Source organism: Xylocopa sonorina, chromosome 1, assembly GCF_050948175.1.
Source record: "Xylocopa sonorina isolate GNS202 chromosome 1, iyXylSono1_principal, whole genome shotgun sequence".
Lineage (NCBI taxonomy): Eukaryota > Metazoa > Arthropoda > Insecta > Hymenoptera > Apidae > Xylocopa > Xylocopa sonorina.
Genome location: NC_135193.1, coordinates 10,488,256 through 10,504,452, shown reverse-complemented (window position 1 = coordinate 10,504,452; position 16,197 = coordinate 10,488,256). Strand labels below are relative to the sequence as shown.

The 16,197-nt window shown below is 49.2% G+C and overlaps 1 protein-coding gene across 1 annotated transcript in view; it reads right to left on the bottom strand.

Moving 5' to 3' along the window:
- The window catches only part of Mdy (diacylglycerol O-acyltransferase), a 98,379-nt gene that overhangs the window by 23,757 nt on the left and 58,425 nt on the right, over positions 1–16,197 (bottom strand). Inside the window, exons 7-8 of the mRNA XM_076906872.1 lie at positions 10,779–10,959; positions 9,512–9,620 (exon numbers count right to left, since the gene is read on the bottom strand). Of these exons, the coding sequence (XP_076762987.1) occupies positions 9,512–9,620; positions 10,779–10,959 (290 nt within the window). The remainder of the gene's footprint in view (positions 1–9,511; positions 9,621–10,778; positions 10,960–16,197) is intronic.

Here is a 16,197-nt window from a genome sequence, read left to right as displayed (position 1 = left end):
GATTCGCCAATTCGTGCGAAAATTTTTGCACAATAATTAACGACGAACAGGGCCGGTGCGTAATTAAAACATCGAAATAATCGACGGGCCCGGGTGATCCTTGCAAGTTCAACGACGTAGGTAAGTGCAATCGTGCAAGTTCGAAAACGCTTTTGCGAAACGAGCGCTTGAAAATCGCTCGTCCGATTTAATATTTGGGAAATATCGGAAATACGCATTTGTCGCGGCTACGGGGGACAACTGAATCGTTTCAGAGTGCCGCTGTATGTTCGAATTCTTTCCGAGAGATATCCTTTGTTCCTTTTTTCTCTGTCATTTTTAACAAAATCAACCGTATTTATTTGACAAACGAACAAAATATCGGTATTGTCATATCCGTGACGTTATTAGTATTTATATTTATTCATTGCGGTATAAATAACCCAATTATACCCATAAAATTTGTCACGTCTCGTGCACTGCATTTGTTGCCAGTTCCAATGAAAACATAATGCCACGAATATGTTCTCTCCGCGAATCACGTGTCATATACTGATGCGTCATAAATAATAAATCTGGATGATAAAGAAAAATGTGCTTGTAAAAGCTTCGGATACTTTTATCCATTTAGAGGCCGCGTTTAGTATGTACATACGTATCGTAACGAGCAAATGATAAAAGCATTCGAAGCATTTCTAAGAGGGACTCGATACTTTACAGGATGTCCGATAATTATGCGTCTAAAGTTAGAAATGCACCGGTTTTCTATTAACAGGGGCCGGGATACTGACGTTGCGTAAAGGGCATGCAAATTGCGCGACGATTAAAACGGCAATTGATAAACCGAATGGAGTGCAGGAACTTCCATGGATTAACAGCGTTCGGTAACTGGGCGCGATGAGTACTTGCGGTCGCTGGAAAGTATCCTCTTATTCCCCCGCCCAACTCGAGAACGTCGAAGGAGCTTTCCAGCAATGGAATTGATATTTCGTGCGGTATACTAATTGAATACAGGGGAAGGAAACCAACCCTCCGGCGTTCCGCTTAAGTGGCGGTTGTCGAGGTCTCCCCGAATGGCACAACACGAGAACCTACGGTGCTTATATACCCAGGCTTACAAATAAATACCTAAAAGGCCTCCTGTCGATTTCGCCACGCAGATACCATCCGCGTTACTCGCGCACAGTTGCAACGCGCGCGCGGGGCACTAAACTTTTTAAATAGCCACCCCTTCGCGAGTGGACCGCTGCGGCTCGTCCGATGGAAAATTTTGCGGGAAAGTCACGCGAGAACTTCCGGAGGAATTTGAAATTGGCCGTGCTCGCGATTGAAACAGGAAGTATCATTCGATTCCGCTTAGGAGGCGGCAATTTCCCAGACATTTCGCGGATTAAAACGAAACTATGTCTAATTATGTGCATCCTGGGATTCGTAATTACTGCGCTTGATGCACGTTCGTTATAAACTCGAAATATAATATTCTAATTTGAGTAGACCCGCGTGGCCCGGAAACGGTGCGATTGTGAAACGCCCCGCGGGCTGACGGTTATGTTAGGTGGCCTATCGATCAGACGGATGCGAGTTACGGGAATAAGATAATCGACGGCTCGCGGGATCGTTTCGACGCGCGAATGCTTGACAATGACGGGGGTGCAGCTTTATTTCGGCCCATAAATTTGCTCGCTGATGGGAACGCGTCGCATTAAGCAATACGTTGAACCGTTTAACCGCAAACGTTTTAATACTTAATCCGGGGAAACAATTTTGCTACGCGGAATAGCCCGTATACGCGGCAATATGGACGAACGGCGAACGAAATGTGAAAATAACGTGAAATAGTTTTTGTTCGTTTCGTAGGGAATTAAATTTGAGAGGAACGTTAGCAACGAGAACGCGTGCCCGTAAAAATGACGTCGTAAATGATTTTTAATTTACCCCGTTGTCCCGGAAATGCATGCATAATAAAAGAATCGATAGGTAACATCAATTTCGTATTATGAATTTTAAATTAGCTACAGCAATATTCGTTGCTACTGGGGGGGAATATGATGATAAAAAATTCTGTAGAAAATAAAATATTCAACGGCAAATTCCAGCAAGTTTACCGAACGGTTATTCGGTGTGGAAAATTAGTCGTACAAAGGATGTCTGTGCTTCGAAGTATTTTATATTTTTACCATCTCTATTGCTCCGTAAAATAATGCATGACTTTCATGAATATCCGGCTTAACTATCGGTATCCATTGGCTCTCGCCCTTTTTAATTCACCACGACGCGCGCGACGATGCATCGCAACTTCCGCGACAGTTTAATTATCACGACGCGGAGCATTCTGCCAACATAATTCTACTTAGAATTGTGCGAGCCTGAAGGTGGCCGAGGGTCGCCAACAAAACCTCCTTTTGTAGGAGCCCGTCCACAAAAGACTCTGTCCGCAAAGAAATTACGTCCACACAGGAGCGCGCGCAGTCGATCCCGGAAACGAGAAAGGACTTGTTGAACTTGCCCGAAAAACCGACTGTATCACGGACCGATCGCGTTTCTATTCCCAGTCGATACGGTGCTTGACCGGCTGGAGAGGTTGCAGCGCGAATGAATAGCCGCTGGTGGAGTCACCGTGCGCGCACGGAAGGGGAAAGTCGAGTGGTGTTCCAAGTGAAAATAAAAGCAGAACGGTATCGCGGATTCTCGACTGCGCGCACCCCCTTCGCCCGAGCACCGTTTAAACCAGCTCACGTACATAGATGACACCGAGAGCTCATTCTTTCCGTGGTCCCGCCCCTCAGCCGCTTCCAGTTTCTCAGCCTTTTGGTCGCGCGGGGATCGATCGTCTCCGGCCGTCGGATCAAAGGCCAGAAACCTCCGCGAGAGAAGCCCTACCGGGTACAAAGGGTTATAATAAGCCGTCTCGAGCGAAAACGCGAACGCTCTCAAGTCTCTGCGAGGAGCAGTCGTAACTCGAGCGCACCGAGGCGACGCGGTGGTCGACGCTGTCTACGCCGCTGAAACTGAATATCGTTTCCACCTCGAACGGATCGGGAACGAGTACTTTTTGCCGGCTCTGTGCGGTGGAAACTATAAACGTCCCCCCGTCGGAGTTTTGAACGGCGGCGATGAAAGGCCAAAGAGAAAAAAGAAACGAACGGCGAGAAGGAATCGCGGGGAACGAAGAAAACCGTTTTCCTTCGTGCTCGCGCGAACGAGAACTATCGTTTCCTTCTCTCGACATCGTTTCAATTAGCGGCCAGAGATTTACGACTTTGCATCTACGAACACCTTTTCCTGTCGCGGGCACGCTCTCGAGATACCGGCGATTCACCGGCGTCGAATTGAATTCCAAGCGTGGCCCGCAATGTCGGAACAGGCCGAGCTCTAACCCCTTCGCCCGTGGAACGTGGGGGATCTGTTGCGCGTGTGTCGGTGGTCTGCACGCGCGGTTCTACCTATCTTCCCTTCATCTCGTTCCGTCACTCGCGGCCAGAAAAATTAGGGGTAATCTCGAGTGGAGGGTCGTGTCTGATGTTGGCCCGAGCAAACGATGTGGAGAAAACCACCCTCTGGCTCTCTGCCCTCTTATTTCTCGCCGAATCAATTCTCCCGGCTGTTGTCATTATGAAACGTCACAACCGAGGCAGCCGTACAGGTTCAAGAGGAATGGGTTCCTCCCGCAGGGGCGAGGGAAGATCGACGGGGTGATTTGTTTTTCGGCGATCGCAAAGCCGCGTCTGTAATTGAATTCCCCTCGCGGCGCAACGATAGTAATAATTCTTCCCGTTTCGTCTGACAATTTTATAGCGACTCTGTTAACTCGATAGGACGTTCAACTAATTAACACGTCGCAATCATCTTTTAAGCACGAGGAACGAACAATATCACGATAGATACCGTCGATGCGTCTTGGCGTCTTGGGTAGTTCCGCAGTTGACGTTCGGGCGGTACTTCGATACTTTCGTCCGTCGTTACTCGATGTCCAATGGGGAAAGGAATATTCATGAAACTCGGTTAACGACCGAGCGAACAGGACCTCGATTTCCGACACGGAAAGTATCAGGAAATAGTGTCTGGTCGAGAAAACGACGAGCGCCTCCCGGCTGACGCGTCAACAGCGAAATTATCAAGGGTGCCGTTCGATTCCTGATAATCTTGGCTGTCGATCGAGCGGAAAGTGTCGACTTCTTAACTGAAACGGGTTGAAATATTTTTACCTATCGCACCTCTCGGATCGACCCTCTGCCAGTTCGACTCACGGCCCTCGCCGTTCCGCCTTTTAGATGGGATCGGACAAATATCCGACACAGTGAAAATACCTTTCCGGTGACGACGCTCGCCGGCGCGCTCTCTCACAGTCGGTAAGAGGAAGAGGAAGTCGAAGAGGCGAGGGGGCGTGAATAAAAACATTGCTTGAAAGCCACCGACGTACAGAAAAGTCGGACACGGCGTTCCTTTTTTTTTTCTCTCGCTCGACTGCTCGTTGACCCGTGTGCATTCACGGTCTCCGAAGAAGAAGATTCCGTACAATGGGGAGGAAAAAAAGAAGAGGAAGAGAGAAAGGAGGAGGAGGAGGAGGAGAAGAAGAAGAAGAAGGAGAAGGGAGGGAGAGTTTACGAGCATTCACGATGGGAAATCGATACGATATTTCATCCGTTTCGCCGTCAACGGCCTCGAAGGTGCAAGGCAGCCAAGTTGCACTGGCTGTACCCATCCCATTCGCCCTCCTCCCCCGTTCATACCGATGCACCCTCTAGCACCCTCGAAAATCCTTTAAACGTTCATCCCTTTAAGGAGTAGCAAGTCGTCGAGCCGATAAGCCAACGCTCGACGCGACCCCGCCGTCACCTTTCGATCGGTCGATTGCCCTACAGTGTGAAGTCACCCGTGTGGTGGATCGTCGTGAAAGATAGGCGATACCTACTACCGGCCATTTGCATTTCACCAGCGGGAGCAAATTTTCGACGGGTTGTAAGCTGAATTAGTATCGCGTTCCTCCAGCAACCCGGTCAAGTATCACGGTTACGCGAACACGGACCATCGAGCAATCTTTCTGGTGTCGATTTTAATTTAAGATGCATGGACTCTTCAGAGAAAATCATGCCATCGAGGAGATTCGAGCGTTCGGAAAGAAACGGAAACGTGTTTAGAACGTGGTTCGAAATCCTTCGAAGACCGATCTATCGCGTACCTTTTGCAAAGTCGACGGACGAAGGGATTAGTAAATTGATAGCCTGAGAGCACCAACCGCGCAGACGAGAATCCATTGAAAGACAGTGGTCTCGTTATCGTTTAAGCGGCGGCGAAATTAACTAACGAACAACGTGGACCATGCAAGGAATAAAGTGGCGATTAAGGCTGATTAAGTGAGTAGCCCAGGCGAACCGATGATCGCGTTACGACACTTTCACACGCGATAGACCGTCGATAGGAAACACGTGGCGCTATGCGCGAGTAATTAATTGGAATAAAATACGTACGCGTACGTGGCGTACGCGTAGTGGGTCGAAGCGAAGAAACGAGCCGTTCCTGGAAGCCCTAACACCTACGCGGAGCGAGAAGTTTATTAATGGAAACTCGTTCGGAAGCCACTCTCGTGTTAATTAATGATAACAAGTTTGTCGATGCCGCTGATAGCCGCAACGGCAAGTTCAGCGTCGGTTTCGATACTGATTACGATGTTTTGCAAACTCCATTCAACGGTCCGCCAATGGAAGCTGGTCAAGGAGCAAGTAAATTTGTATCGCGTACAGAAGGACGGTAGCCATGAATCGAACATAAATTACCATTTGAATAGAAATAGTTCGAATCGCGACGATCATGCGGCGATAACGTTTCTAAATAGCGGCAGACTCGAGAGTTTCGCACATATTTTAACGAGCAAACTTCAAAAAGTTCAGTTCACACTGTGACTTCGACCATAGCGGAGCGTTTGTTTTCCTTTTCCCCGAATGGAAGCGCACCCTCGAACAACTAGAGCCAGACACTCGGTTACAGAACTTGGTAACAACAAGAGCCGCCCCTCGGCCAAGACAGTCTGCCAGAACTTGCGAAACATCCACGATTATATAATCCCTACCATTTTCTCAACCCTCCCCTTGCCAGGTGCTTCTCGAGCGATCCCTTTCCGGTTTCAGCCACTCGTCCACCGATTATTAAGCGTGAACACTGATCAACGTAAGTGGCTACGTTCACCAGGCTAGAAGAGAGACTACCCGTCGATCGTTGAACGGACGACAATTCCTGCCAAGCGTAGCACGAGGGGATTTTCAACCGCGAGCAAATTGCTCTCGGTAGGAGAACGTCCGAGATTCCCACCAAGCATAAGACTCGAGACAGACAAAGGCAAACAAACAGACGGAAAGAGCTAAATCCCTGTGAAACCATTGGTACAACCAAACATTCTTTCTGGCCTTGTTTTTCCAGGTTCTAAAGGAATCGCAAATCGAACGACGTCGATCGAACGCAAAGTAATTACCGTGCAAGGTGCGCGAGAGTTAATTCCGGGGTGGCGAGCTCTTTCTCTATCCATTTCCACGCCGTTCGCCGCGTCATTTTCTCTATCTTCGATCGTGCACCCCCGCCCGGTCTTTTTCCGCGTCTACCTCTCCGTCCCTCTTTTTCACTGCCTGGCCATCTCGGCTGCCTTTCTGGCGGGACAAATTGGATTCGATAATTGCGAATCACGATGGCAAGGACGACAGTCACGTCGCTGATCGGCCGGCCAGCTGGCAGGGGAAAACGTCTCCGTCTTTCGATCTACTTCGCGATGGTCTATCACTGTCGTGAGAAACGCTCGCCGACATCCGGGCTGGGAAACGCGAAGAAATCGATCTCGCAGATATTGCTTTCCTCCGTGTCCATGAATCGCGCGACCTGATACCCGTATCTATCCACCCCAACCGCTCCTCGCACTCTAATTACGCTAGCTCGAGACCCATTTTCGTCTTGTTTTTGCGCCGCGACAATATGCGAACGTTGCGAACGTTTTGACGCTCTTACGACGACCAATCTGCCACTCGTTCACGCGCGATGAAACTGCGAGAATATTGCACCGATTGACGGAGAAAAAAAATATTGCCTTCTCAGGAACGTTATTTTTAGGAGAATGAATTTTGTATGCAAATACTTCCATTTCTAATATACATTATTAAATGTTGAAAGTTAATATGATCAGTTTAGCTGGATTCTCGATCGTATCCAGTCTCCAAGAATAAAATCGAGGAGACTGTCGCAATGAAATTTTATTTCCGCCTACCTGAACGATTGCATAATTTACTAATATCACTGAATAATCCAGGAAATTCTTAAGAGCAGCATCGACAGAACTGTCTTTAACTCGAACCATAAATGTCCGTGGGTTTAATCAGGCACGCTCGAATCTATTAATTCTCATTAGCTATCCGTATCGCGTCGAATTTTTCGATACTTGAGGAAAGACTGTACGCGTAATGAAACATTGAAAACAAAGAAGGTCCGAAAATTTCCAGCTTTTAACAATGTCGGTGGGCAGAGATAGCGGCCGACTACATTACACGGCTATCTATGGATATAGGTGGTAAACCGCGGATGTCCGGCGCGGATCAGCCGTGGTTAAAACTGTCCGCGTAAAAGGATCCATTTAAATCCACGAAGCTGGCGAACACGCGCGGGAAATTTCTGCCGCCGGTGCACCAGCTGACAGCGGAACTATTCATCCCCTCGTTAACGAACAATCAAAACCGCAGCGTGGTTGGATTTTTTCAATTAATGTCACGGGTTTAAATGAATAAATGTCAGATTGTTAATTACCCGGTGAAACGAATGGAAATGAACTGGAACGTCTGCGATTCAACCGCTAACCGATGACAAAGAGTTGCGCGTGGTCATCGGATCGCGGAGGGTGAAAGAGGGGTGAACGAGAAAGGAAGGAAAGAACAAATTACGATCGAATGAAAAAGCGTGTGAAAGCGAAATCAGGAGGAGAAAGGGGCGGAGAGAGAGAGAAAGAGAGAGAGAGAGAGAAGCGATGACAACGTCGGTACGTTACTTGCCAGTTTTGTCCCCTTTGCCTCGTTCGCAATTGTTGCTCCGCGTAACGTTAATTTCACGCGCACGCGAGATTGCACGGGGCTCATTACGCGCACGACATCGCGTTGTCTTTATCGCGATGGCCGTTTCGTGCCCGCGATACGCCAGATGGATAAATAATTTCGCGACATCGCGGCGTTCACTTTCTTTCTGCCGGTTGATGTGACCCCTGGTTACCAGTGACGCATGGGAGCAACTGTTAACTTCCGCCCTCCAACTTTCTGACAGCGCGCCGTTCGATTTCTCGGTTCTGCATAAATAACGCGGGCACGAACAGCGAGACGTTGCTCGTGCCGTTCGATAACGAGTAACCTGGCGAAGTAAATCGAGCCATCGACAGAAACGAACGAGCTTAATTGCGAGCTGGTGATCTCGAGTTCCACTACCGTTTCCCATCCCCATCCCCGATATATGCAAATACAAGGGGGGGGGGGGGGGGGCACGCCGCGGAATTATGAAGGGCCGGCACAATTATCGAGCAGCGTCGTCCGTCAATGTCGCGGGTTCGTTTAACTTTATCGTCCTCCCCAGACGGACGTTATTTTCCCCTCAGCCATTGTGTATCACGGGACAATAACGGCTATAATCGTAGCGGGTATTCTCCAACTTGCATTCCGTCCAAAATTGTCCGGCCGGCTTATCCGTGATATTTACAGTCCCGGCCTGATTACGGTCGGCCGCGTCGCCATGGGTAACAACACGGCCGAAACACGTGGAGTATAATTCGCGCGAACTTTCCGTGGGACACCACCCCACGAGCGACGGTCACGTTTTCTAACAAACGATCCCACCTGTCAAATATAATCAGCAAAAAGAGGAACGAATGGGACGCGTAACAGCCGCGCGAGATAAAAACTGATGGCTCGTCAGGGGCATTATTGCGCGGCGTGCGTAGAAACGCATCGTTACGAAAGAGGGTGGCGGCGGGTGGATTTTCTGGACGGGAGCCACCCGGGGGTTTGCGAGAGCCTGGCTGGAACAGGTCTGGGCGAAAGGGGGGTTCGTTCGTTCGGTCGGTCGGTCATATATTTGTGCGTATCGTAGCTAGAGCAGTCGGGGAATTACGAGAAAGATTGATCGTACCTATTTGCCGAAACCAAATTACACTTCTGCTCACCGGCTCTCCTCTATCTTAGAACCCATTCCCGGTTACCCGGTGGTGGCTAGTCCCCCGCTCTTATTTATGACCGTCGCTATAAATAATTAGCCCTCTTAATAACGGCCACGTCGATGTATCGAACCATATAGATTATTATTTATTTCGACCAGGGAATAAAAGGGATAAACGCGTGATGCATGGCTCCGCGTTACCACCGCTGACAGAACATCCATCCGTGGCGCGGGAAAAGAACGGATAGGAAAAGTGGAAAATTGTTTTCTATGATGTACGGGGGGGGTCTTCGAGTGGCTCTACACACGTTCACCAGCCGTAATGAGATTTTCCGATCGCTCGAGGAACAAATGAAACACTTACGCTAAACGGGACCAGCGAGTTCCTCATGGACGGGATCATCCACTGCTGGAACAGCGACATCACCACTTGGCAGCCGACCACAACCTCCAGCACTCGTTTAATTAGAAATCTGCGCAGATTAACGAAAGGTGCTTTACACTTTGGTACGTTACACTTTATAAAACGTTTCGCCGTTTCAACGGAATCGTATCAGAGGTCGGGAATGTATGTAATTCCTCTATACGGCTTTCGTTTCATCACGTAGACATCGTGGCTGTCACGTCACGTATTACTCAGGACGGTTACATTTCTGTTATCATGCGCGCTCGGTGTACGTTCGAAAAATTTCACGAGCTCGCCCATGGTAAATCCGAAAATATGACTCGAGGAGGGGAATCGCGAGAGATATACGACGTTTCTTTCTCCGTCGCAATTCGTCCCGGGGATTTTCGCGGGCCGACAACTGCCGGTGGCAAGAAATGTCGGCCAGCTCGACTTTCCTTTCTCGATGCACTCCCGAACTCCGGGGCTGTGTGTACGCATTCGTCGAAATACGTCCGCGCGAAACGTACGAAAATGTTCCCGGACGAAAATCCCCACGATTCCCGGATACAATCGACAGCACGGGGCCGGATGCACGGAAAGGAATACATCACCTTGGCCCCCGGTGAGAGTCCGTTCAAACGTAACCCGCTCTCTATATTTCCCCAACAATAGCGCCCACTTAAATCTAATTCCGCGAACACTCCCGTTCGCCAACTTTGCCTCCACCCCCTTCTACGTACGTCCCATCCTACCCCGCCGTCGCAGGAAAGACGGAAGCGCGCTTCACCGATCGAGACCCGGGAACGGGGGCGAAACTTTTTCGGGAAGTGTCTTACGTGGGCGCGATCCAGGTACGAACGTAGAAAAATGTGTACGTCCGGGGAGATTAGAACTGAAAGCTACTTTAGATCTTGCGCGATTGCCTCGTAAAGTGCAGTTAAAAGTTTAGCCCCCTTTGTAATTTCATTTGACGTCTACTTTTTCGGGTAATGGATATCGATTCTGTGAAATAGTTGGCAAAAATGCGGCGTTTAAAGTAAAAATGGACCGATAATGATATTAACTCCTTAAATTCCCGTAGGGAGGCGTAAAAAATAATGGGCCAGGAAGTTGAACCGTTTTATGGGGGAAATTTTAGAACGTACCCGTGTACAGTAAAGTCTGCCACACGGGGTTGGTCGCTCGTAAAGAAAATCCGCGAGCCGTCAGAGTTGTTAAGAAAATTCATCTTATCGTTGCTTACCTCTTCCGAATCCTCTGCGTTCTGGGAAAATTCAATTCGTAACAGAGAGTAGGCGCCAGGATGTAGTAGTAAAGATCGCGGAGGTTCAAGTTGTCCGGATATTGCACCAAGGCCGTGCCAGACCCGTCTGCTTCGTTCTTCGAGTCGTCGACCTCCGCGTTGTTCTGCTTTACGTTGGGAGCTGCAACAACGAATCGTATCCGCGTTAGAACAGAGAGGGGCAGGGGGCTGGAAAAAATAGATTACGGCGATGAATCACACGCTACGTCTGGCGAGCAACAGGAATTTCGCGAGCCGTTGCAGCACGGCCAAAAAAACCGGCGGAACAGAAATCGGGAGAAAAAAGGAAGAAAGTGAAAGCACCGACGAGGAGTTTGATGAAAAGGTACCCGGAAAGTTACTTTGCTCGGCTACGCTTGAGAATCATTTTGTACCTACCCGAGGACCGTGGGCCAAAGAGCCGTGCAGTTTAATCTTTCCAAGAAAAACCTAGCAAGTATTTAAACTTCGATCTTTTTTGCGAGCTCGCGCAAGTTTAGATTGCCGCGATACAAGCGTTCTTGCCGTTGTTAGATGATTTCTGCGCGATACAAAGAGGATATTTCATGGGAGAGATCATGGCGAACGTCCGGTCGCGCGAACCAACCGAAACAGTAGAATCGCGCGATCATATATCAGCCACTGTCAGCCTTAAACTCGAGGATCCAGCTGATACAGTTCCGCTACTGCTTTTACCTCGTTCGCGGGTCTTTTGCCAACCTCCGTCCAGTCTAAAAGTTACTTTCGTCCTCGCTTTCCAGTTCCAACAATTTTTTTTCTGAACGCCCAACCAGCTGCCCGACTTTTCTCTAATCGTTCCTTTCAATTTCAAGTTTCCTCCGCATCGCATCGTCCGCTACCCCTCGTTACATGACGGATAGCGATGCCGCGCGACAGGGAAGTTTTCATCGGTCGGCTGAACCCGAAACGAGACCGATTCTCATCTATGCAGCTAATCCCCCGCGCCAGCACGAACAGCTAACTGATAGAATCCCCTCATTTATCCAAATCCGACGGTTAATCCAATCTGGAATTCAAATAAGCTCAGTTGCGCGCCGGCTGTTACGCCTGGAGGGCCCGTGTGGAACAACCCCGGCAGCAGAACGATCCGAACCGTCGCGTCGCGGTATGCTCGACGTCCGACGCTGTTTGCGAGCGGCAGAAATCGACGCGGCCCGTCGCAACTACCGTCGTCTCGGCGACGGACGTTCAAGCGACGCCTGGCGGCGTTCCATACGCCGCGAGCCCATCCAATAATAAGTGCCGAAGAATTCGTCCAAATTAAATTCCTGCCTCCCTCTTTTTCGTTCGGTCTCGCCTCCGTTTTCACCGTTCGCCTGCGTCCCATCTCTGTCCCCCGTCTCGAAGCCGCTTCATTTATTCTCCGCCGCGTTTCTTTTTTTTTCGCTGTTTTCCGTTCTATCATCTCGCATCACCCGACTGGTTGGTACTCAATACTCGAAGTTAATACGCTGCCGCGCGATGATCATGCGACGCGCGCGCGACGACCCGCGGGTTATCGCGCGGATTCCAATGAACGAGCGCAATGACACCGCAGAGACGCGATAGGAATTTTTAATACGCGCTTCTTGCGAGCATCGCGCGATTACTTGGTCGTCGAGGCTTGTCGATCGATCCGCGGATCGATCCGTGGACACGGCTCGGTGTCTTCGTAACAGCGTCAGAGTGATTCATCGTGCGCGTCGTTCAGAGGTAACGCGTGACACGCGGGAACCAATATCCGTGTTAATAACCGGGACCAACTGAATGGGGTGTCGTTAAATTTTAAGAAACTTCTCGAATTTATCGCGAAACGATAACAGCCTTTTATTCGGAGCTTCGTCCCGTTAATTGCCGTGCGCATGCAATAATTCGCGGTAACGAATACCGAGGGACGATGGCAGGGGAAGCTGCAGACGGCGAGAGGGCGAACGGGTGGAATTTTCGAAAGAAACCGTTCTGCGAGCGCGTCGTCCATGCACGATTCCGAGCTGTCCGTCGACTAATGAATCACGACGAACGTTTCGAGGATCCGGCTGAAAACACCTTCAGTTTATCGGGCAAATAAATTTCTTGAATTAGATCTCCATGTCGCCGGGAAATTGTGGCCAACCGGTATCGAGACAGTCGGGGTCTGTTAGGCTCGGCTCGCACTGTTCCAGGAAATTTACGAGTCCGCCGGATTGCCTTGTCGAAGATTGCAGCCAATCCTATCGGTCGGAAAGCTTCGTCTCTTGTACCGCTCAAGCTTAATTTGTGAGATTTCTTGTTCGCTTTGCGATCCTTCCGTTCGATCGTTCTCCCTCTTGCTCCTTCGCCGTGCTCCTCGACAACGCGCTATTCATTCCTGCAAAGTTTTCGCTCGCGTTTCTCTTCTCGTAAGCGACACCGTATATATAAATGTATATTTTGATAAAAGTTCAAAAAGCGTTGAATACCAAACGAATAGCATTAACATTAACGATAGGTTTGAAACGAATATCTAACTTATGGGACGTTTAGAATGGAGGCTCGACTTTAAAAGGTGGTCCAATCGTTGACCATCGCTACTGATTCAGGAGTCCGATCGGTCGACAAGGGATACGCGCTAGATATTTTCCATTCTACCCGCACAGATTTTTATAGACACGGTAATAACACGTTGTCGCGTATCTTGTAGCATAATATTTTATAAGCAGCAAGTCATAAACAAGCTCGCGTTACAGTTTACCACCGTAAACTTTCATTGGAAATATGCCCATAAATACTCATTTCGAGCCCATTACGGTTTAATACGTATTTACTTCGCATTCGATGCTCTTTTAATTCTCGCGGAGATGCACAGGCTACTCCATTCGAACCAATTAAAGCGATCCCTCTTCAAAAAGTTCGCGCGCAAATATAAAAAAGAAAATATGAGCCTCGTGGGAAATTTTTGTTTCGCGCACTTCTCCATGCGGCGAGAAGTTGGTAAGTAACTTCGAGTGATGAAGTCGGACGAATCACTCTCCGCGGCGCGAGACCGTGTACGCGCGTTAGACATTCGAGAGGAGTGGGAAAAGACCAAGAGTTATAATTTCCAGGAATTACGAACTACTTTCCCTCGTATCTCCCGAAGAGAACACTTTGCAAGCGTATCAGCCTTTACGCGAAGGCGGGGTAACGCGAGTATTACGGACGGTCCGGCGGGAAGATTGTGAAAAAAAATAGGAATCGCTATCGCGAGCTAAGGCCCGCGCGATCCCATAGCTTTGCCCTCGAAACTACTCGAGATGTAAAGGGTAGAACGGGGGACGCGAGCGGATGGGGGTGCGAACTTGTCGGGTTCGTAGCTCTCGCGAGTGCTGCGAAGCTCGTGATACCGGCACGTAAGAAGATTTCAGACGCGTAGGTGCTTCCCGCGAGCTCGCATGAAAGGTTGGACGTCAACGGAGTAATAAATTAAAGGGGAATTCGTCCGACAGTGGCATTAGACGACTCTCGGCTCTCACGGCTCGTGATGTATGACACTGCGTTTAACGTTGCGTAACTATTTAAAACGGTAACTGATGAAGGCGTTGAGGAATTCGGTGATGATCGCGGTACACACGCGTACACCGCTGCGCGCAAGTTACGCGCGAGCGAGAGAGGCATTATAATACGTTTAATTAGCGGAAATGTGTAATAAATGTTAATCGCGCTGGAACCTGCCACTGTAAAAAAGAAAATGCTTTGCGGACTTACTGCATACCATTATTGAATTAGTATAGTTAGGTAATGCTCGAGTGGGTACTATCAAAGAGATTACTGGGCGTAGTGATATTGGATTTGGAATTTCACATTATTATCGATAATACCGGTGCCCGAAGTTTTAGCATATTATAATGAACGAATGATCAGAATGCAGAACGGTCTAACGGAAATATGAGAGGACAAAATGCAGCTACATACCAGTAATTAATTCTCAGTACTCCCCTGTTCTTCATTATGCAGGGAGAAAGAAATGCCATTAATCAACCATTGCGAAATTGCCGTTAAATTTTTGATCGGATCGAGGACTGTGTCTATTCGAGGTACGTATCGAAACCCGAAAATTGTACGACGCGCCATGTATCCGGTGCAGCCTCGAAATCACTTACAGGGAATTAATGCAAGTGAAATTGCACGTTAAATCGCTTATAGAAAATTAATTCACACTGCGACACCGTGCTCTTGCCGAAATTAATACCCTCTTCGAATCCCTCTAGCGTTCATACATTATTTAACGCGTCCTTCCTAATAAATTCCAAACAACAGCCAACGCGACGGTATCGACCAGTTCCGATAAAGTGACGAAAAGAAGCCACTTCGTAACGGAAGTTCGAGGACGTTCACCAGGAGAATTCAGCGACCGAAACTGTGGCGCGGCACGCGAAATCAAGACCACGTAGCCGGTCCGCCGAATGATTGGCCCGTTTCAGCCTTATTTTCGCCCGACGATCTTCGTTTGTTCGTGCAACCGAGGGAACCGTCGCCCTCCTCGCCGTTCGCTAAGAGAAACATTAGAGAAGATTGCTTATTGAAAGTAACGCCGCTGGCCGAGGGACCGGCGGCGAGACCCGATTTAGCCGATCGATCGGCACGGAGGGTCGAAACGGTTCCACGAAAATCGCGCGCGGAAGTCAACGTCGTCATTATACGACGCAATAATACGGCGCGCGGCTACGAGCAAACAGTGGCGCGGAGGACGAAAATTACACGGCACACGGTACAGAGAGAGGGTTATATACGGTTCCGTGGGCTCGCGACTACGGAAACGATCGGGGGGGTTGCATTCGTCGATGGCGCGCCTTCGAATCGATCAGGCGTATCGATCGAGAGCGTGCGTGTGCACTCTGTCTGCCGCAACCGGAGCGTTCTATCGAAATCCGATAATCATATTAGCCCGCGGCGCTTTTTATTCCCCGCTCGATGTTATTATGCGCGACTCGAAGAGCGACGCCGCGATCAACCGTGCGTTAGCGGCGGTTCTAATTATTTTCGGTCAGTCGATCCGCGAAACCGGACTCGAACTGTCCACTGAATGAATAACGAAGTTAGCCGGACACGTATGAAAGTGGCGAGCGGACGGGTGTTGGGTACGGTCGAACATTGTTACGACTACGTCATCCGGCCCCGGGATACTTAACGTTCGACCATTCCTCAACATCTGCTCCACGGACTTCCGTGGAAGGTATCAGCCCAGCGATGCACCATTCACATACATCCGCCATTATGTCTTCCTTCCATATTATCTTGGCATTGATTAACGAGCACCGACCGTGAACAAGAACTCAGGAAACGAGGATGGAGAGCGTCACGAAATGGACTCGAATCGAATTTGCAAACGGGAATAACAGATGTCCGCCTCTTCAGGCGGTTTCTGTCGATACAGTGTCGTCGA